This window comes from Euprymna scolopes, chromosome 5, assembly GCF_053919585.1.
Source record: "Euprymna scolopes isolate OS-2025 chromosome 5, ASM5391958v1, whole genome shotgun sequence".
NCBI lineage: Eukaryota > Metazoa > Mollusca > Cephalopoda > Sepiida > Sepiolidae > Euprymna > Euprymna scolopes.
In genome coordinates, this window is record NC_136486.1 from 74,697,366 (window position 1) to 74,720,138 (window position 22,773).

A 22,773-nucleotide genomic window follows, 5' to 3' on the forward strand; every position below is an offset into this window, starting at 1 on the left:
ATAATACCACATTTATTCTAGGAACTCTCCTACACATTATTCACTCATGTGATCTGACCCCCAAAGACTCAGTAGACTAGGAAATTAAAATTTCCTAGTTTCTAGGTATATGGATATACTGTAGACATTGGGCATCACTCCCAAATAAATTTTATGTATTCCTATTTGATAATTAATAATTTAAAAACCTTAACTGATGCATATTTTTCATACAAAGTTTGGATTATTCCCATGATAATGGCAATTCTTTTGGTTCCATTTTTTTTTTATATAAAAATTGAATGTTTGCATTTTTTTAATTGGAAAATGTATTAATAATTTCTAACTCAAAACAGTAGATAGTGTATCAATCAATACATAAATCATGATTTTCCTAACATCAATAACATATATTGATAACTCTAAACTATGAAATTATCAAATAACGTTCATGCCTTTTCAGAAATTATTGATTGTAGGTTGGAGCCCCCCTTGTACTTATAAAAAAATTTAAATGATCTCATAAAATATAATGTGAAACTGACATTTTTTTTTTTTTTTTTTTTCATTTTTTTTTTTTTACTTATCAATATTTTTTATTAGGTATCCCAAACCAAAATTTTATTTTCATTATATCTAAAAAAAAAAATTGTGGTCATATAGAATTTTTTTTTTTTTTTTACTTTTTACAAAGGCATCCCAAGAGGCCACTCGAGGATAAGGGTTAAAGAGTGTACAGTAGACAATTGGACAATATAGTAATCGTTAATAATGGAAATTCAGTAAATTTGTTAACTTATATGGAATGGTTCATCAAAAACTTACGTTTGACTTGAAGACAACCATATTGTAGTCAGCTGGAAAGCAGGAAAATGGAAGATAATTCCACAGGCGTGCAGTTCTAAGAAAGAAGCTTTGTTCATGGAATTTATGTTTAGGTTTAGGCACAGATAAAGAGTGGGGGAAATTAGTGATAGTGTTTTCTGCTAGACGGGTGTTTCTTGTGAAAATCTGGCGAGGGGTGGGACCATAGATTGGAGCTCAGCCAAGCATTTGCCATGAAAATAACAATAAAGTAGAGACAAAACCTGCAACATCTCTTCTATGAGAAAGAGGTTGCAGGGAAGAGAAAAGGGCATCCATCCCCTACGAGGCTACGAAGTCTATTTTGAACTCTATCAAGGCAGGATAAGATCTTTTTAGCAGCTCCTGCCCAAATGTGGCAACAGTAACTCCATCCCTGGACGTACCTGGCTCTTATATAGATAGAGAATTTCATCAGCAGTGAGATATCTACTGGATCGATAGGAGGATCCCACCATTTTTCCAGCGGCCTTGGCAACGAATTTAATGTATGTGTTTCATTTAAGATCAGGAGTAAAAGTCAAGCCCGGAAGCTTGTCAAAACATGAAGCCTCCCCAAGACAAGAGCCATTCATTTCAATTGATGCCAGATGGGGATCAGAGCGTTGATGATGTAAAGATAAAAGCTTGGTTTTAGATGCATTAAAAGTAACCAGCCACCTCTTTCCCCATTGTACCACTTGCTCAAGATCAGAGAAGTGAGAATCAGAGAGAACTGGGTCGTTTACGGTCTTAGATGTACTACCATAGATAGTAGTGTCACCAGCATGTGCTACGAATGATGTAAGTATGTGATTTGGAAGATCATTAATGTAAATCAGGAAAAGAGTTCAGCCCAGGATGGACCCCTGAGGGACTCCAGCATTAATACAGAGAGCTTCTGATTTCTGCCCATCAACCACTACTCTTATGAACCTATCAGAGAGAAATGATTTGATAATTGAGAAAGCATTTCCAGCTATACCATAGCTGGAGATCTTGGGAAGTAAACCTTTATGCCATACTCTATCAAAGTCAATGTAAATGTCAAGAGCAATTGCCCTAGAAAGGTAGCCTCCGTTGAGAGATTCGCTAATCCTATGAGATATAACTGTAAGCACATCTGCTGTAGATCTAGCAGAACGGAAACCATATTGCATGTCACTGAGAAGGTTATTTTTGCTGAGATGGTTGATTATTTCTCTATTTAACACAGATTCCAGCAACTTACTCATGACGCACAGGAGACTTATTGGCCTGTACTGACAGGGAGATGAGCGATCACTTGAATTCTTAAATACGGGGCATACTGATGAGATTTTCCAGGGTGACGGGAAGCAATTCTCCTTAAGACAATGTTTAAGCAGTTTTGTAAGTATGGACGCTAGTTCTGGTTAAAGTCTTTTGAGTACTCTAATTGGAATACCGTCAGGGCCGGTTGCTTTACTGGAATCAAAGTTTTTGATTAGCTTAGCAACATCATGTACAGATATTTGTATATCACATAGCATGTTTTCTGATACAGGGGAAATATTGGAGATTAGCTGCAAAGTTCTTGGCAAAGAGTTTGGCTTTGTCTGATGCTGACAAGATGACCTCAGGTCCATTTATGAGAGTTGAGATAGAACACACACTTCTGTTCAGGATTCTGTTTGCTATTTGCCAAAACTGGTGGGAACCAAGCTGCTGCTCAGCTACTTTGAACTTGACAGACTGAGCATACAACTCTCTTGCGTTCTTTATTACTTTTTTACAGTGATTGCTGGCAGTCCTGAAAGCGGCTTTAGTTTTAGTACATCTATTACATTAGAAGCAGTGGAAAAAGTGATTTCTGTGCGCAATGGCAGTAGCACATTCTGGGGAGAACCACAGCTGGCTGTTATGTTTTTGCTGGAATTTTTTTGAGGGTTTGAAATGGTCTATATCTACAATTAACCATTCGGTCAAGTCTGATACTATAGAGGACACATCCTTTTAAAACATGGAACGCAGAGGTAGATCTGATATAAACGTACGGAAGCTATCCCAGTCGGCCATAGAGTATTGATATACTGTACGATGGAGAGGTACATCTGAGGACTTATTACATTTCATTTTTATCTTAACTGATACAACAGAGTGGTTGGAAGATCCAAGTGGATATAGAACGGAAGCTGAACACAGTTCAGGGCAAGTTGTGAGAAAAAGTTCTAGGAGACTTGCATACTGGCTGTCAGTATCGGGCACACGGGTGGGTTCGCGAACAATCTGAGTGAGGTCATAAGCAATGGAGAAATCATGGCAGAACCTCCCCTCATCATCGGTCTTGTTTGAGTAAGTTAACCATTCCACATTGTGAACATTGAAGTCTCCACAGACATGAATGTTAGCTGAAGGATAAGCAGAAAGGACGTGGTCAATTTTTTAAACAAAAGTACAAAATTTGTTTTGGTAGCTCAATTAGCCATCAAGTTATGATCATTCAAAGTTTGTTGAAAGTTGTAAATTTGCTATCATGGTCCAGAAGCCAAATTTCATAGTATATAACTAAAAATGTAAGCTACTAACAAGTGAAAAATCCTTATAAATGTAATGTCATTTTATGGTAAATGAAAATTAATACTAATTAAAGCAATAATTATTAGATGAAATCAACCTAAACACTAGGCGAAATCCCACTACCAACAGGGGAAAAAGTGCAAATATGACACGGAAATGCAATTCATATCAATTTCATTTCAATAGCTAACGTATTGAATCTTCTTAGTATGATTCATAACACATTAGAGATCAAGATAATTCTTTCTTTTAATTATAAATTGATAAAACTACTCAATTGTGGACCATGTAAAATCAGTCGAACAGACAATTTGGTAAAAAGGGCAAAAAAGGGTTAAAAAAAAAAAAAAGAGTCAAAAGTATACATTACTGTAATTGCTGTAAAATGTAACGATTGCCTTGTTTCTAATAACAAAACTTTTTGTCACAGAAATATTTTTACTTTGGGGAATTTAAACTCACTAAAAAAAGAACCGACAACAATTAGATTTAGAAATGTGTTATACAAAAAGTCACAAGTCATTTTTTTTTTTTCAAGCATTGAAAAACTTTCAACTTAAGACAAGTAAACAAGATATTTTATAGGCAGAGGTCTTACTACAATTCCTTTCCTTATTGATTTTCTCTCAGAATTCTTTCATAAGCTTTTGCTATGGTAGATATCGAAGAACACTCCAAATTCTACCATCACTTAAAACTGGCATTACCTCAAAACCCCATCTGTAAAACAAATGCTGACTCTACTTGTGCAATGTCATCTGAGAAAGGCCATGAAAAAAAAATCTTTTCTGCCTTTGGTTTGCGATAAAAATTTTATTACAGCCCTAGATGCAGATATAACCTCAATAATTTGGCCAATGTAAAAGTTGGTGTCATAATAGCCAGCAACCCATTGTCCTTGATGCTCATAACTGAAGATATCCTGAGATGGTTCTTCATCACAACTGCAGGAGTTATCTGAATGTTCAGCAGATTCACTAAGGGACTTTTTTTTTTGTTGCTTTGGAGGGGGAAATGAATCAACTGGATTTCTTCTGAAGTAGTCAGAGAAAGCAGCTTCCAGTTGAACTTTATTTCCACTGGTGTTGATTTTGACATTTAACACAACCTTGAGATATCTCAGTTCAAGTTTATCAAAAACACCTGATAGATAGGTTTTGGGGGTACTTCTACAGTTTATCGCCGAAAATGGAGACGCCATTTTTTTTTTTTGCACATCTGTCGTTAAAATCCAAGGGGAAAATCAGTATTTTAAACTATAACCGAAGCATGAAATAGCAAAAAAAAATTAAACTAGATAATGATTTCATTTAAGTTAATTTGTTGTTGACCCTTTAAAGTTGCTTTAATTAAAAAAAAAATGTTTCATTAAAATCATTTATTTGTTTGAAAAAACAAAACAAAACAAAACTAATTTATAAAATCCAATGTTGCTTTCATTACAAAATTGTTTTATTAAAATTATATTTTCTCACGCTAACTTTTCAATAAATGTTTTTACAATTATATTTTGATAAATTTTTATACAGTAAATGTTTGGGTTTTCAAATGGCACTCGCCCAGTTTGAACAATTATGAATATTTCATTTTTATTTTCTGTTTTTAATAATAAAAATATATAAACGTTTCATGAAAAACATTCTCGTTTTCATTAATGAAATCAAAACATTTTCAATTAAATAATTACGGATATATGTTCTCTTTCACTTTCTTTATTTACTTTTTTTCATAGTTCTTTCTGGAAGTAATTAATATCTAGTTTAATTTTTTTGTTATTCATTTCTAAGTTCGGTCATAGTTTAAAATACTGATTTCTCCCTCGGATTTTAATGACAGGTGCAAGAAAAAGAAATGGCGTCTCCATTTTCGACGATAAACTGTAGTCTCTGGAATTATTAAATAAACAAAAAAAAGATGATTTTTTTAAAATTAATTTTTTCATTTATGCGCCACATGCACATAACTATATTTTCAGTTCTTATTTTTTAAGTAATGTACAGTGTAATTAAAAAATAATTTAATAAAATCTTCAAATTTATCAAAACACACAATAGAACATAAACAAAAAAATGCACATTTTTACATGAAATTAATTTTTTTATTTACACATGACTTGTTGCACATAATTTAAACTTAGCTATATTTTGTTAATTTTTTTTTTTTTGTAATGTAACTGTACAGTCTAATAAAATAAAAAGTAATTTAAGATATATCAAAAACGTCCAACAGAACATAAGAGAATTAAATAAGTAAACAAAAAAATGAAGCACATTTTTTAAAATGAAAAAAAAATGTTTTTTGGTTTAAAATGTACCCAGTTTAATTTTTAAAAGATAATTTAACAATGCTGAAGTTTATCCAACCGAAAGAAGATAAAGCAAAGAACATATGAAAGTTTGAAAGAAGATATAGAAAATAAACAACTGACATTTTTTAAATTGTAAATTTTCATTTCTATTATTGACGTGCTTGTCGCACTAAAAATATAATTTTAAACAATAACTTTCTATAACTTTTAAATAAACAAAAATAAACTCATCTAAGAATTTTGATATATCCATAATGAAACAAGTTGTTTACGTTTTCGCTCCTGATGCAGCTCGTTCATGCTGACAGTTGATGATACTTCTGACTTAGGTCACTTGAGATTAAGTTGTAAATCTCGATGTGTAGGTACAGTCACTTTTATTAGTGACACTCCTTGATTCGTGAGCGTAGTAATATGACACCAACAGATTATCAAAGAGGAAATATTTCTCTTCAAAACGATGCCATTTTCGGAATATTTTCAATTGAATTTCTTTCACTGAAGTTTTCAAGTTGGATTTTTTTTTGTGAAAAACAACTTAAACCCTTTTTTAAGCTCACCATATTGATAAGTGACCTTTTTTCTTTAAAATGGTACTATTTTTTTATACCTAGTGTTGCAATATTTTGGGCTTATAATGAGGTATGATCCCACACAGTCGGACGATTCTATTTATAAACGATGCTGCTAAGAACTGACGAATCAAATTAATTCACGTTCTGCTACAAACCAATCAGAAACCAGAATTGCTTCATAAATATTAAACCTTTTCTGGTGCAATTTCACATGTTCTTTCCCGGGTTTCGACACGGTAAGAATATTTTGTTCTGTGGAACTGTCTACTACAAACAAGTCACCTACCAGGACTTGTGTGTAACAGCGAACCATCTGAGGATTCAAAATGGCTTACACTTCTACAGGTTATGGCCCAGCGTGCGTCTTTATTTCGATGGATCCGAATCAAAGTTCGAATTGTGGCAAGTTAAATTTCTGGGATATCTACAAATCCAAAAGCTACACAAAGTACTAGAAACACAACCTGAAAACAGAAACGACCCCGACTTCATTGAAAAGAACGCAACTGTCTTTGCGGAATTAATACAGTGTTTAGATGACTGAAGTCTATCACTGGTAAAGAGAGAAGCCCTGGACGACGGCTGCAAAGAATTAAACATATTGAGAGAGCATTATTTATCGAAAGGAAGCCGAAACTGTTACTGATTGTATTATAAGAGCCGAAACAACTGCAAATTCTTTAAAAATGTCTGGCGAAGTTATAAGTGACAGTCTGTTAATTTCCATGGTCCTTAAGGGATTACCGAGTGATTTCAAGCCATTTACCACCGTGATAACCCAGAAAGAAATACCCATGCCAGGAATAAAAAACGCAACTTTGCCAAAAGCAGGTTTTTTCCTAAGAAAAGTACAAAAATTATGTTATAATTGGACGACCTAAGCACAAGAGTTTCCAATGTAGATACAGGACTCAAAATGGCGACTACATTAAAAATGTAGAAAGCTCTGTTAGCGAACATACATTTTTATTTTCGTGTACATTTGATGCGTCAACAAGCAATAATAATTTTCTTGTTGGTTGTGGGGCCACGACACATGTGATTACAAAGGAATCTGATTTTATCAATTTTGATCCCAACTTTAAGCAACAAAATCATTTTGTAGAACTGGCTGACGGGAGTCGAGTCAATGATATCGTTTTGAAAAAGGCAATGCGAAAATCTCGCTAAAGAACAATAAGGGTGAACTGTGTTTCGGTATTCATGAGTTCGCTCTTCTGGTCCCAAAATTTAAACAAAATATAGTTTCTATGCGGGCTGCCATGGGACAATGTGCAGATATAAACTTTGGCCCCAATAAATCGGGGCTGGTGTGCCCGAATGGAACTGTGTTTGACATTGGGGGGGGGGGATGGAAGACTATATTATTTAAATGGCGTAGTCCCATCAAAAACCGCCTGCCATGATCTACAGACATGGCATAAAATTCTTGGACACTACAATATTCCTGATATCAAAAAGTTGCCAACTGTAGTTGATGGAATGCGAATACAAACATCAAAAACCTTCAACTGCGACGTCTGTACGCGAGGGAAGATGACAAACTATGAATACAAGATACAAAAAAAAAAATGGTCCTGGACAAGACGTTAAACTGTATCCATTTTATTTTGTATTAACACTTTAACCTACTAATACTTTTGCTTAAAAAAAAAAAAAAAAAAAATTTGTAATTTTCCTTTTTGACGCTTGAACACAATTAAAAATGGCGTCTTTTTAAAGGCTAAAATTCTAAGATCAAAATGATTTCTAATTTTTGTTATGTCTAAGTAAATATAAAAATATATATTTATTTTTGAGCAGAACAAACACCAGGGACTTCCCCATTATAAAAAATAGGGAGGATGTTGCAATATTTTGGGCTTATAATGGGGTATGATCTCACACAGTCGGACGATTCTATTTATAAATGATGCTGCTAAGAACTGACGAATCAAATTAATTCACGTTCTGCTACAAACCAATCAGAAACCAGAATTGCTTCATAAATATTAAACCTTTTCTGGTGCAATTTCACATGTTCTTTCCCGGGTTTCGACACGGTAAGAATATTTTGTTCTGTGGAACTGTCTACTACAAACAAGTCACCTACCAGGACTTGTGTGTAACAGCGAACCATCTGAGGATTCAAAATGGCTTACACTTCTACACCTAGAGACTCACAATATCACGCGCACTAAATTTGAAAAACACCAATATTTTTTTTGTGTAAAAAAATAAAGCGGCATTCATCAAAATTAGTGACAAGTAACCTAGAAAAAAAACTTAGAAAAAAAATTAGTGAAGTAACCTAGAAAAAAAACTATTAAAAACTCAAGAAAAAGAATTGTATATCTATAAAGCAAAAAGATGAAATTTTATTTAAATCAAAACTTTATCAAAATAACCCCAAAAATAACGAGATATCGCAAGTTGAAGTTAAGGGAAATTTAACTTTATTTACCAGTTTTCGCATCCTAAACTAGACTTGTTTGGGATACCTATTTTTATTAATTTGAATGGAGTGTCCTATTTCCTATATAAATGCAACATCAAACTGATCCCTGACTTTTTTGCACACAAGTTGTTTTCTTTCCATTTTGAAGAGGTCGGTCTATTTGAACATATTTTACTGCAGATTAGGCATGATGCCGATTTATAGTGAGAATATAACTCCTCCAAAGAGTGGTCACTTTGGATAGGTGAAAAACTTGCCATGATCAAACCTGTCTGAATTCATTGGTGGGTCTATCTCAGATGATCAGCAGTAAATAAATACCCCCACTCGAATAAAGAGATAATGCCAAGGATGACAGAACTTGAACCTTACTCCTCTGATCTAGGCCCAGTTTAAAATGCGTGTGCGTATATGATGTTCATTTCATTTCTGGTAGACATGTTGCAATGTGGTTCCATTTGTTGAAAAATTCCTTTCATCTGCCTCTTTTCTTTGAAAAGATATCCGCATAAATTAAATCTGTTTCTTCTATATTTATGCAATTTCATGTTGACACCCTTTTTTGTTTTTATTTGAAAATATTCTATGCTGAGCATGTGAACAAATAGATTTTGAAGATTTATTATCCCTTCTCATATGAAATAGTCATGAAATGTTGCTATATTTTTCTTCAATCTTTCCTATTGTTATTAGTAAGAATGTTGATGATATTTAATTTTATTAAAATCTCAACATCTTTTTTTCCTTATATTTTCTTTGAATCTGGCCATTTAGTAGGTAATAGCACTAGAGATGGGCAGTTTTACCATAAAAGCACTTTATTTTTTTCAAATTCAGTATATGCCATCACTGCCAAACAGCCATATCGAAACCAATACAGGTTTTAATAAAATCAAATTTTATCAACATTTGTATGAGGAAATATAAAACAAAAACATGAAATCTTTTCTTTTTTTTCTTCTTGCATTTTCACCCCAAACAAGGCACATTGCCATTTTGTTGTAGGGGGCTACTATCAGGGACATAAGCATCAGGGGTACTGTGTAGGAAGTTGGGCAGCAAGATGTCTGTTCACGTTACACTTGAACTTCTGCATGTCAGTACAGTTGAGGAAGCAGGGATCCGGAAGGGAATTCCAAAGTCTAGCTGTTCTGGAGAAGAAACTACTGGAGTAGAAGGTTCTCTTGCATCTAGGGATCTCTACTGTGAAGGGGTGGGATTTAGGTTTGTCAGGGGGTATTTACGTTGAGGGGGCACAAATGCTTGTAGTTTGTCAGAGCATTCACCGTTAAAGTACTTGTAGAACAGGCAGAGGGATGCAACATTTCGTCGATGTGACAGAGGCTGAAGTTTAGCTGACAGTTCAGGACCTATCAGATTGGCGACTCTCTTTTGAACCTTGTCTAGGAGCGAGAGACTAGTGGCAGATGCACCAGCTCAAATATGACAACAATACTCTATACATGGGCGAATGGTGGCCTTATAGAGGTATAGAACCCACCTTCTTCGCAGCGGTCCTGGCAATGTTCTCAGTGTAATTTTTCCAACTCATGTTTCCTGTGAACGTTATGCTGAGGAGTTTAAAGGATGTACTTTCAGATAAAGAGTCTTTGGCTATTGCTATTGGCGGTAGGGAAGGTTACTTGTAATTATTGAAGGAAACAAGTTTAGTCTTGGCAGCATTTAGGGTGACCATCCATTTTTGTCTCCATTCCACTATGAATCGGAGGTCTTCCTCTAGTGTTTCTGCCATTTCTTTAGATATCTGTTCATTTGTTTTCCTGTCGTGTCTGCTATAGAGCGTGGTGTCGTCAGCATACATACCCATCTCATGGACAATTTTGTCAGGGAGGTCATTTATGAATATTAGAAATAACAGAGGTCCAAGGATGGACCCCTGAGGTACCCCCGCATTTATATCATATTGTTTAGAAACCTGGATTTTTCTCTTATCTAAGAAGGATCTAATTATGTTATGTATTCTTCCAGTGATGTCGTATGATCTGATTTTTTTTAGAAGACCCTCATCCCATAACCTGTTAAAAGCCTTAGCTATATCTAGAGCTACCGCTCTACCGTTCCCTGCTTTGTCCAGTGACTGGTATATATGTTCTGAGATTACAGTTAGGATGTCTGCTGTGGAACGGGCTTGCCTAAATCCATATTGTTGGTCAGTCAGAAGTTTAGCATCTGTAAGGTGATGGACTAGAGCTTGGTTGATTATGGTCTCAAATATTTTGGCGAAAAGTGAGAGAAGGCTAATGGGGTGATAATTTACTGGGTCAGTTCTTTCACCAGAATTCTTGAAAACTGGCACTACAGAAGCAGTTTTCCAGCACGCAGGAAAGCAAGATTCATTAAGACATCACTGATCTCCCTAAACACATACTTAAATCATTCGTTGACATCTATGCTGATGACACGACCATTTACGGCAACACATCAAAGGCTATAAATGACAAAGTTCTCTCTGATTCTCTCTCCTCTGATCTTGAGCGCGTGGTTCAGTGGGGGAAGACATGGCTAGTTACCTTTTAATGCATCTAAAACCAAATTCCTATCTTTACATCATCAACGCTTTGATCCTCATCTGGCATCAATTGAAATGAATGGCTCTTGTCTAGAAGAAGCCCCATGTTTTGATAAGCTTCTGGGCTTGACCTTTACTCCTGATCTGAAATGGAACACGTACATCAAGTCTGTTGCCAAGGTTGCTGGAAAGATGGTAGGATCCTTCTACCGTTCCAGAAGATATCTCACTACTGATGCAATTCTCTATCTATATAAAAGCTAAGTACGTCCAAGGATGGAATACTGCTGCCATATCTGGGCAGGAGCTGCTAAAAACAGCCTATCCTGCCTTGACAGAGTACAAAATAGACTTCATGGCTTAGTGGGGGATGCCCTTTTCTCTTCCCTGCAACCTCTCTCCCACAGAAGAAACATTGCGAGCCTATCTTTGTTTTATCATTATTTCCATGGCAGGTACTCATCTGAGCTCCAATCTCTTGTCCCCCTCTCACCAATCTTTTACGAAAAACATCCGTCTAGTTGAAACCACTGTCAAAAATATTCCCCACTCTATATCTGTGCCTAAATCAAAACGTAGATTCCATGAACAAAGCTTCTTTCTTAGAACTGCATGCCTGTGGAACTCTGTCCGTCTGCCTGCTTCCCACCTGACTACAACCTGGATGTCTTCAAGTCCAACATAAACAAATTCCTGATGAACCGCCCACTTAAGTAGACATTTTATTAAATCTCCACACTAATGTACTGTATGTGCAATAACCCTTATCCCTGAGTGGCTTCCGGGCCTTGATAAGTGGTGACCACCTTGTAAAAAAAAAAAAAAAAAGGCATCTGTTGTAAAGTTTGGAGAGAACTGGAGCTACTTCGGCAGCGCACTTTTTTAGTCTTTAAGACTCATGTTACACACGAGATTTATTTGGTTATATAATAACAAAGAATATTTTCGTATGTAATCTGAAATGGTATTTGCAGACCATAGGAATTATATTTGTTTCATTCACTTATAAAGTTATCTAGATGTTTAAAGCCTTTTGCAGATCTTCAAAGAAAAAAGGTAGATGGAATGGATATTTCAACTTCACAAGTTTATTTCACTTTTACAGCATTTATGTCTACCGGAAGTAAGGCCCTGTCGGTAGGGCATTAGAATACACTGACTGCCCCCCTGCAGAGGGTAAAAGTCCCTCAATGGGGGTCCTGGATATAACCTTAAACTATATTCAGTGGTGAGGCCCCAGCTTGTGGGCTTTGGGGAGTGTGGAGCCACCCTTTAATTAACATTGCTCCCAGGTCCACTCTGACCCGGAGTGGTAGTACCTGTTAGGGTTCCAACTATGGGTTAAATAGAAACCGACTTGAAAACAACAAATATATTCTATTAAAAATTTTTTCTTCAAAATCTTTGGATTTAGCATTAAATAACCTGAAAAGGGTTACATGCCATAAAACAAAAAACAACCAACCAACCAACCGGAAGTAAAGTGAACACAGTACATTTCATTTGAAACAGAATACTTAAATAAACTTGCGCCCCCACCCCCACCCCAAACAAGAAAAAAAAGAAAAGGAAACTATATTTGTTTGTATGCCAAACCAGTGATTGGCTGTTTTTGATGATGTATGCAAGTGAAACATGATCAGTAAGGGTTGAGAACATGTGTTGCCTAGAGAATGTGATGAATGTGTGTAATATGAGTCTTAAAGATAGGCTTAAATCTGATGACATCAGAGGAAGATAAAATCTGAATAGTATAGGGAGATGTGTGCAAGAATACCAGACCTTGATGGCATGTCCACATTGAAAAAAATGAATGAAAGTTCTTTGGTTAATAAATATAGAACAGTTGAAATAAGTTTGTAAGGAAAGGCCAACACAAACAGAGAACTGATGTGAATGAACTTCAGAGGTAAAGACCTGTTCAAAGATAGGTTAGTTTGAACGTTGTCTAACATGTGCTAGCATTTAAAATGAACGTCAAATCAAATATGACTGATCATCATCACACAAGAGAATAAGAAAGAAAAAATATAAAATAAGAAAAAATGAAACTTAATTGTATAAAAATTAATGAAACTGTACAGCACTCTAGCAGACAGTTTCAACAAAAGAATTGGTGGAGTTTTCCATATACAAGAACTGCTCATTTTTAATACCTATTATAACTTCTGATTTGTGCAAATGAAATCTTATTCTACAGACTAAAATGTATTAAATAATTGAACACAATACCAGCCCTAAGTAACACACAATATTTTAATTCTGCTTTCTCAAAATTTATATAATTTTGAAAATTGCACATAAGTTATTCCATACATACATAATTAATTTCACTTTATTCTTTCATTAATTTTTACTTCAATAGGCCATGGGTTCACACATTTTATGGTGGGGATATTTTTTCTGTATAAATTTCTTTTTTAAATTTCAATTTTATTTATTTGGATAATTATTTATTACTTTTAATTTTTTTCTTGTTTCCCTTCAATCAATTATGAAAATTTCTAGAATAGATATTTTTTTTCTTTTCAAATTGTTTATTTTGTTTCTTCATTTGTTATTTCCTTTACTTATGCAGTAGTTTTTTTTACCTTCATCTTTATCTCATTTTGACTTTTTACTTTTAAGATATTTATCTGTCATTTATAAGCTTATACTTAATTTTTTAGGATGCTTTAATTTTTTGAGTGCATTTATTATGCTGGTTTATTACAAATTATCTAATATATTGGGCACCATCATTTCTTGCGGATTCTTGATTCTCTTAATTTAGCTAATTTAGCAGTTTTAGAAAAAAAAATTAAGGTTAATGGGATTCAATTAATGGTTGAATTAAGGTATCATTTGGCCATGGTCAAGATAAAGTTCTTTCTTTAAACAATTTATTTCTGTTGTTTTAAAGTGTTGGTTGTTGTATGGCATTCACCCTAGGTGGGTGGGCCGGCTACCTTTGACGGAGGAAGTGTCAAAGGAGTAATTAATTCATAGGCAGTTCCCAGTCGCCTGTATTTTCATTTAATTTCTTTAATTTCTATTTGTTACGATCATTAGATGCTGAGATTGAACTTTTTAAGATTCATTATTTTATTTTATGAATGTAAGAAAGCAGTAGTATTTTTTAGTTATCTTTATGATTTAAAATTTGATTTTTTAACAATAATTATATTTATTGCTGCAAAAGCAATAAATATAATTATTCAATCACAATTAAAAAGTTATCGATATAAAAAAAGAAAATGTATTCGGTATTGCCCATGAGTCATAAGAGCAATATTACAGTATTACATTTGGTAAGTGGTATATAGTAATTGAAAAAGTGCTCCATATCCTATGTATAGCTGGTGTGTTTAAATGCAGCATTGCCTATAAGAAAAAAAAACTTCTCTCTTTCGTTATGATGTATACTAGAATATGAACATAATGTTGTCTGGGAGTCATAAGTGGTATAAGTTAGTCAACTCAAAGTGCTCAATATCCTAGATAGAGCAGGTATGTCGAAATGCTGTGTTGCCCAGGGTAATCAACATCATTGTGTTTCATTATATTATTTTATACAATAAAAGTTACTTGGCGTTTCCCAGGGGTAATAATAGTAATTTCAGCATTATGTTAAGTACGAGGGGTGTGCAATAAATAATGCCCCTGACTCATTTCCCTTAGCATTAGAGCAACAAAACTTGGCACAGCTATTACTCTTTCTCTACATAGGAACCACCCAGAGTTATGCATTTCTCCCATCGTTTGATGCAGCTCTGGAGACCGTTTTTGTAGAACACCCCAGGTTAGTCCTCCAACCACGACGTGACTTCAGAAATTAAGGCTGCATCACCTGGGAAACACTTTCCTTTCAAAAACAACTTCATGGCTGGGAAGAGGTGAAAGTCAGAGGGTGCAAGGTCAGGAGAGTAGGGAGGATGGGGAAGGATTTCATAACCACATGCCCATGCTTCTGATCTGGCGACATGCGAGTTGTGGACCGGAGCGTTGTCCTGCAGGAGGAGGGTACCTTTGCTGATCTTGCCCCGCCTCTTGATTTTGATAGCTTCCCTTAATTTCCTCAAAAGTGAAGCATACTAGGCTCCTGTAATTGTGGTACCCTTTGCCAGGAAATCTGTCATCACTACTCCGTCCTGGTCCCAGAATACTGTGAGCATGACCTTGCCAGTGGAGGGCTGCACCCTTGCCTTCTATGAAGGTGATGAGTTCAAGTGCTTCCACTGCATTGACTGGGCTTTGGTCTCTGGATCATAGTTATGAACCCAGGTTTCATCCTGTATAATCAGTCTTTTGAAAATCTTTGACTCATCTTTTTGGCACATCTCCAAATTCATCCTCGAGCACTCGACACGTTCTCGCTTCTGGAATGGTGTGTTTCCACAGACCCTGTACTAATCTTGACATCTTGGGCTATTTGGCGAATAGTAATGTGCCGATCTTCCAAAATGACAGCCTCAACTTGATGGACAGATGCCTCATCAATGGCAGATGGGGGGTGACCAGGTCTGGGAGCTGTTTCCACAGACTTCCGGCCATTTTTGAATTCACGATGCCAGCGTTTTACAAGGTCATATGATGAGGCATTATCACCATAAGTTTCTTTCATTTCATCAAAAGTCTCCTGTGGTGTGTATCCTTTCAAATACAAAAACCGGATCACTGCTCGACATTCACACCTGACTCAGTTCAAACACCTGTAAAACGAAACCACAATTAGTTCAGAGATGTAATTTGCCACATAACCCGTAGAGATATAAATCATTGCACATGCAAAATTTCAGCTAGATCAGACAACTGGAAGTGGGTCAGGGGCATTACTTATTGCACGCCCCTTGTAAGTGATATATAGTAATCCAAAAGTTCTCAATATCCTTGATAGAGTAGGTAGGTTTAAATGCAATTTTGCCCTGGAGAAAAAAACTTCTCTGCTTTTTGTTATGATGTTATATGTTAGACAAAGAACATGGTGTTGTCTTGGAGCCATAATAGTAATAATACAGTATTATATTTGATAGTTGGTATGTGTTAGTCCAAAATGCTCAATATCCTAGATAGAGCAAATATGGTTAAACACTACATTGCCCTGTGTTGACCAGTACATAAATTGATATAGTAGGGCACTTGATCAGACATATAGGCTGAATACAATGCTCTGGAAAAAAAAGATGTGCCCAGTACTTTAAATAGAGCAGATGTGTGTTATGATACATGTATGTATGATATAGATTTTATTATATTATTAAGGGAGAGGAGACAGAATGTTACCTGGGAGTGATTACCTTTCAGCAAATTAAAACAAGAGACAGGAATGATCTGGGCAGAGGAGAAAGAGAGAGGGAAGGGAAAATCAGGTTATGAAAGAGGTAGAGAGATAAAAGTTTATAGAAATATGTTGCACTTTTCAACCCCTTCTATTTTATCTTTTATAGTCTCGGGCAACGCCTGGTAGGTTTGCTAATTAAAGATAATATTCAAATTTACTGTTGTTGTGGCTTAAAACAAAAAATATAGATTTTTAGTGAAAAGCAAATACATTTTTAAAGTTTATTTCATGAGAATTAAATAATAATTGCACCATTATGGGATTCTTGGAAAATTGAATATGATTTTCAAATTTCAAATTTAATGATATTTAAAATATATTAGGCAATGTATAAGTGTTGCTGTAAAATTTACTGTTAATTAAAATTTTTAAGATAAAAGTTAAATTTTATTCCAACTGTTTTTTTGTTTTCTTTCATGTAAAAAATAAAATTTATATCCTAAAAGTTTAATTTTGATGTAGATCTAAATATAACTTATAAGATTATGTATATTTTGCTATTTTGCACTTTTCTTATAACTTATTTTATATTGAGATAAAAGTTTTACTAAACCCTCTTTGATTGTTAATAATTTCGTAAATAATTCAATCTTTTTTCTTTTTTTTTTCTTGTTCAAATCTGCTTATTGATGTTAACTGACCAGCTATGCTTAAATTCATTCAAACTTTGTTTCTTCTTATTATATGCTTCCATCACAGTGACAGGCAACATTCCATAAGACTGTGAGTGTAATTCAGTATCAATTTGTGTTGTAAGAGTCTTCTGCTTCATTAACAAGATTTGTGTAGCAGTGAAAGGTTTTTACTTTGAAATTTTCTGTCAATATTTTAACTTTTCAATTTCTTCTAAAGCTAATCGTAAGATACCGGATTTTGTATGTTATCATGAAGCTGACATAATATTTTAAGAATTCTTACTTATTCAGGGCATACTCTTGTCTTAAAGTTTACAATTGGTAGATTGAAACTCGGTTGATATTTTATTAGTTAAAGGGTAGGGGAAAGCAGATCTGTGCTCAGTCATTATTTTTAAATATAAGAATAGACAGATGCAATTAATATTTTATCAGTTTATATATATTAAAAATAATTCAAATACATTTCTCAAATAAATAAAATTGAAATCCTATTAATGATATCAGCTTCATTTCAACATTAATATTATCCTGTTCTTTCTCAACATAAATGAATTATCTGAATCTATCTGACGTTCACAAATAATATCTGAATTGTTTTCCAATAAAGCGGATGCACACAAAATGTCTTTCCTTCAGCCATTAAAAAGGTTACCTTGACTTTTCATCGATATTTGATACTTTTCACTGCCATTACCTTTCATGCCAAATTGATACGTTTGCATTTTGCTTAGTCTTTTGCTTTTAAGAGTGAAATGTTTGTGAATTTTCTTTTTCTTTCTGTATTTCTCTTAAAATAATGATTTCCTCTTTATTAACTTTAGATCAAAAATAACTTAAAATACAATCATTCTAACCAAACATTTTATTGATAGAGATTTTAAAACTAATATTTTATATTACTTGCTTCAAAATTTTGAATTAAAATCTTTGTTTGAATGATTGCAAACAATATTAAGTGCAGCATTTTTTTTTTTTGTCTCAAATGTTTGACTGATTTGAGATGAACCTGAGTAGCACAGTTGATGGGGCCACCACCGAGACATATATATTCTATAATCTTCTTTATTTATATAAACATTATTGGCTACATATGTGCATACAGATTTCATCTGTGGTTTCTTTCATCAGCCCAATAGACTCTACCGGTTCAAAAAAAAGATGATAATACTAGATATCAAAAAAAATCACAGTTGAAACATGTATGCACATATTTAGCTAATAATGTTTGTATAAATAAAGAAAATTATACAATAATACAGTTCTACTTGTTATTGAGTACTGTTTATGGATTAACATCTAGAAAATTACAACAATACAATCATTATATATATATATATATATATATATATATATATATATATATATATATATATATATATATATATATATATATAGAGAGAGAGAGAGAGAGAGAGAAAGAAAGCATTTTAAACAACAGTTTTGTAGAAAATTTCATTATTTTAGTATTAACATTTATGAAAATTATTAAAAAAAATTACATGTGATCTCTATAAAAATGTGCTTTGCTAGTTGAATTTAAATTATTTAGAAGTTGCTTTTATTAAACTCAACCATTACAACATTTGTTAAACTCAACCATTACAACATTTGTTAAACTCAACCATTACAACATTTGTTCAACTCAACCATTACAACATTTGTTCAACTCAACCATTACAACATTTGTTCAACTCAACCATTACAACATTTGTTAAACTCAACCATTACAACATTTGTTAAACTCAACCATTACAACATTTGTTAAACTCAACCATTACAACATTTGTTCAACTCAACCATTACAACATTTGTTAAAGCTCATTTTATGTTGTTGTTTGGAATGAACATCAACTTTCCTCCAAACTGTTTTTTCTAATATTCCGTTTTTGACTCTCTTGAATAGCATATTCATGTTGTTGTATATGATAAAATTCAGTGTCTTTTAGTTCTGTTTATAAGTCTTTCCATAATTCTAACGACTTTTGTAGCAGTATAAAAAAATAATGCTGGATAACTAAAAATAATCCAAATATTAATCTTTATTTATTGCATTTTATTTGAAAGTTTGAGAAATAAATTCACATTGGAAACATAACTTTTGAAATTATTTTCTTTTTTATATAGTAAATAATTAAGATTAGTAAAATCAGTTATCAGGCCAAGGGAAATATGGAGGAGATAATAAGAGTGGATTTGAGAGAAAGCAGGATAAAGACCTGACCAGTAATAGGTTGGTTTGGAAGATGCTTGCATGTAGGACAGATGTTAAGCTGAATATGATGATGATTTGCAAAAATTTATTTATAAAAAATGATGAACAGATAATCTTTATCATATTCAGTTAAATAATCTGGTGAGTGAATGAACATTTCCCAAATACAGTAAAACGCTGAAATATTTATTCAATATTTATTTTCATCATTTATAAAAATTAAAAATCGAGTAGCTCAGATTGACAGTAATAGTCATGCTCATGGTCTTAGAATGTTGAACTAGTGTTAGTTCTTCCAATTAGTATTAAATGGGTTACTATTTAAGAATTACAAGTGTCAAAACAAAAACAAAATGGACAAAAAGGTTCTTTAAATGTAAACTTTTTGTTATCCTCAATCATTTACACAATAACAATCAATGGAATTTCTAAATTGTAGTAGTCATCAACTTCCCTTAATTGAATAAAATTTTGGAACAATATTAATCAAACATGAAAAAGTATTGATAGAAGAATTATTAGAATAGTTTGTGACAAACTTGTTGGTTAAATCATTGAAATTTTCAATATTTAAATTTTTATTTTTAATATCTTTTTAATTAAGACTTACAAAATAAAACGAATCAACTAAAGTTAAAACAAAAGTTCAAAGTACTTAAGCAGTTGTTCAGAGAACTAGTTCTATTTTAATAAAATTGGTAGAACATATACTATATCGCTCTTAAATGTTTAATTTGGAGAAAAATTCTCCAAATTACTCTTGATTAAGCACTATATTTTTTAATAATTTTTTAACAACCTTTATCAAAGTTTATTGTAAATTAACTTTTGTTGAGTTGAAATTACTCACCCCATCCCCCAAAATACAAATAAAATTTTAAAAAATTTTTCACCTACTTCTAAAAAAATTATTTTAAAAAGACAAATCTTTCGATTACTGTATTGAATATTATGTAAATTCCAACTATGTAGATTTAAAAAATGTTCAATTTTTAAAAAGTTCAATTTACTATGTAATTTTAAAGTGAATCTAAACTTACCTGCTAAAAAATGAAAGTAATTTTCAATCATTTTTTATTTTTATTTTCTTTTTCATATTCTGAAAAAAATTGGGTTCAATTAATAATCAGATTTTTTCCCAAAGAATAGAATAACAAAAATTTATGGTGTCAATTAAAAATAACACTTTAATTCTGGTAAAACAGTTGTTAACAAAAGAAAATTACGTTAATATTAAGTATTAGGCATAAAATGGCTTCAGAAATAAGTAATACATAAATATGTATAGTTAACTTTTATAAAAAAAATAATTTCACCATACATATAGTTTTAACTTAAATAAAAACTAAATTAGTGAAACATATTTTAAAAAATATAATTTCATTATACATATAGTTTTAACTTAAATAAAAATTAAATTAGTAAAACATATTTAAAATAATATATAATTTCATTATACATATAGTTTTAACTTAAATAAAAATTAAATTAGTAAAACATATTTAAAATAATATATAATTTCATTATACATATAGTTTTAACTTAAATAAAAACTAAATTAGTGAAACACATTTTTAAAAAAATAATTTCATCATACATATAGTTTTAACTTAAATAAAAACTGAATTAGTGAAACATATTTTAAAAAATATAATTTCATATAGTTTTAACTTGAATAAAAATTAAATTAGTGAAACATATTTAAAATAATATATAATTTCATCATACATATAGTTTTAACTTGAATAAAAATTTAATTAGTGAAACATATTTTAAAAAATATAATTTCATCATACATATAGTTTTAACTTGAATAAAAATTTAATTAGTGAAACATATTTTAACTGGGAGTAAAAGAACATATTACATGTATTGTTAACCTTTTTTTATATAAAGGAGTCACCACTTGTCAAGGCCCGGGGGCCACTCAAGGATAAGGGTTAATGAGTTAAGGGAAACATGTCATCGTTACTGGATTACTTAAGGGGATAGCTCATCAAGAGTTAATATACGTTGGACTTGAAGACAACCATATTTTGTTCAATTGAAAAGCAGGAAAATGAAACAGATTTCAACAGGCGTGACAATCTAAGAGAGAAGCTTTGTTCATAGAATCTACGTTTAGGTTTAGGCACAGATAAAGAGTGGAAATTTTTAATAGCTAGGCAAGTGTTTTTCATGAAAGTCAGGCAAGGGGCGACCATAGATTAGACCTCAGATGAGCACTTGCCATGAAAATAACGATAAAGCAGAGACAGGCTCACAACGTCTCCTCTGTAGGAAAGAGATAAGGGCATCCCCCATTAAGCTATGAAGTCTATTTCGAACTCTGTCAAGGTAGGATAAGCTGCTTTGTGTAGCTTCTACCCAGATGTGACAGCAAGTACTCCATCCTTGGATGTACATGGCTCTTGTACAGTTAGAGAATGGCATCAGAAGTGAGATATCTACTGGAGTGGTAGAACGATCCCACCATTTTTCCAGCAATCTTGGCAACAGATTTGATGTACATGTTCTGTCTCAGATCAGGGGTAAAGGTCAGACCTAGAAACTTGTCAAAACATGAAGCCCCCCCCCCTTCCCCAAGACAAGAGCTATACATTTCAATTGATGCCAGATGGGGATCAGAGCATTGATGATATAACCATAGAAGCTTGATTTTAGATGTATTAAAATTACCCACCCACCTCTGTCCCCATTGCACCACGTGATTAAGATCAGAGGAGAGAGAATCCAAGAGAACCTGGTCATTTACGGCCTTGGAAGTGTTACCATAGATGGTAGTGTCATTAGCATAAATGTCTACAAATGATGTAAGGATGTGATTTGGGAGATCATTGATGTAGATCAAGAAGAGAATTAGGCCCAGGATGATGTTCTTTTTCATCATTTATGCATGATTTGTGCAATAATTTGTAGATATAAGATTGTTTTGGCTCTCTCTTTCTAAGTAATTTACATAAGGTTGTAAATATAGCAAAATTATAGTTCTCTTTACTTTTAATTCATAAGAATAATGAAGCAGGAAAGATTTATTATTTTTAATTATTTCAGGACTATTTCTCAGATATATCACAGTTCATGAATGATATCAATAACTATTTCTCAGATATATCACAGTTCATGAATGATATCAATAACTATTTCTCAGATATATCACAGTTCATGAATGATATCAATAACTATTTCTCAGATATATCACAGTTCATGAATGATATCAATAACTATTTCTCAGATATATCACAGTTCATGAATGATATCAATAACTATTTCTCAGATATATCACAGTTCATGAATGATATCAATAACTATTTCTCAGATATATCACAGTTCATGAATCAATAGTGGAATAATGGTAAATCAAATTTTTATTAAAAAATGAATTTAGATATT

General features: G+C 32.8%; 1 protein-coding gene across 21 annotated transcripts in view; it reads left to right on the forward strand.

Moving 5' to 3' along the window:
- LOC145276852 (aryl hydrocarbon receptor nuclear translocator homolog) overlaps positions 1 to 22,773 on the forward strand; it is a 281,732-nt gene that overhangs the window by 122,634 nt on the left and 136,325 nt on the right. For 8 of the 21 annotated variants that reach the window (XM_080128232.1, XM_080128219.1, XM_080128224.1 and 5 more), the window contains one exon: positions 17,230 to 17,253. The exons of the other annotated variants lie outside the window; for them this stretch is intronic. In XM_080128232.1, coding sequence (XP_079984358.1) covers positions 17,230 to 17,253 — 24 coding nt within the window. The remainder of the gene's footprint in view (positions 1 to 17,229; positions 17,254 to 22,773) is intronic. 21 annotated transcript variants of the gene reach the window in all.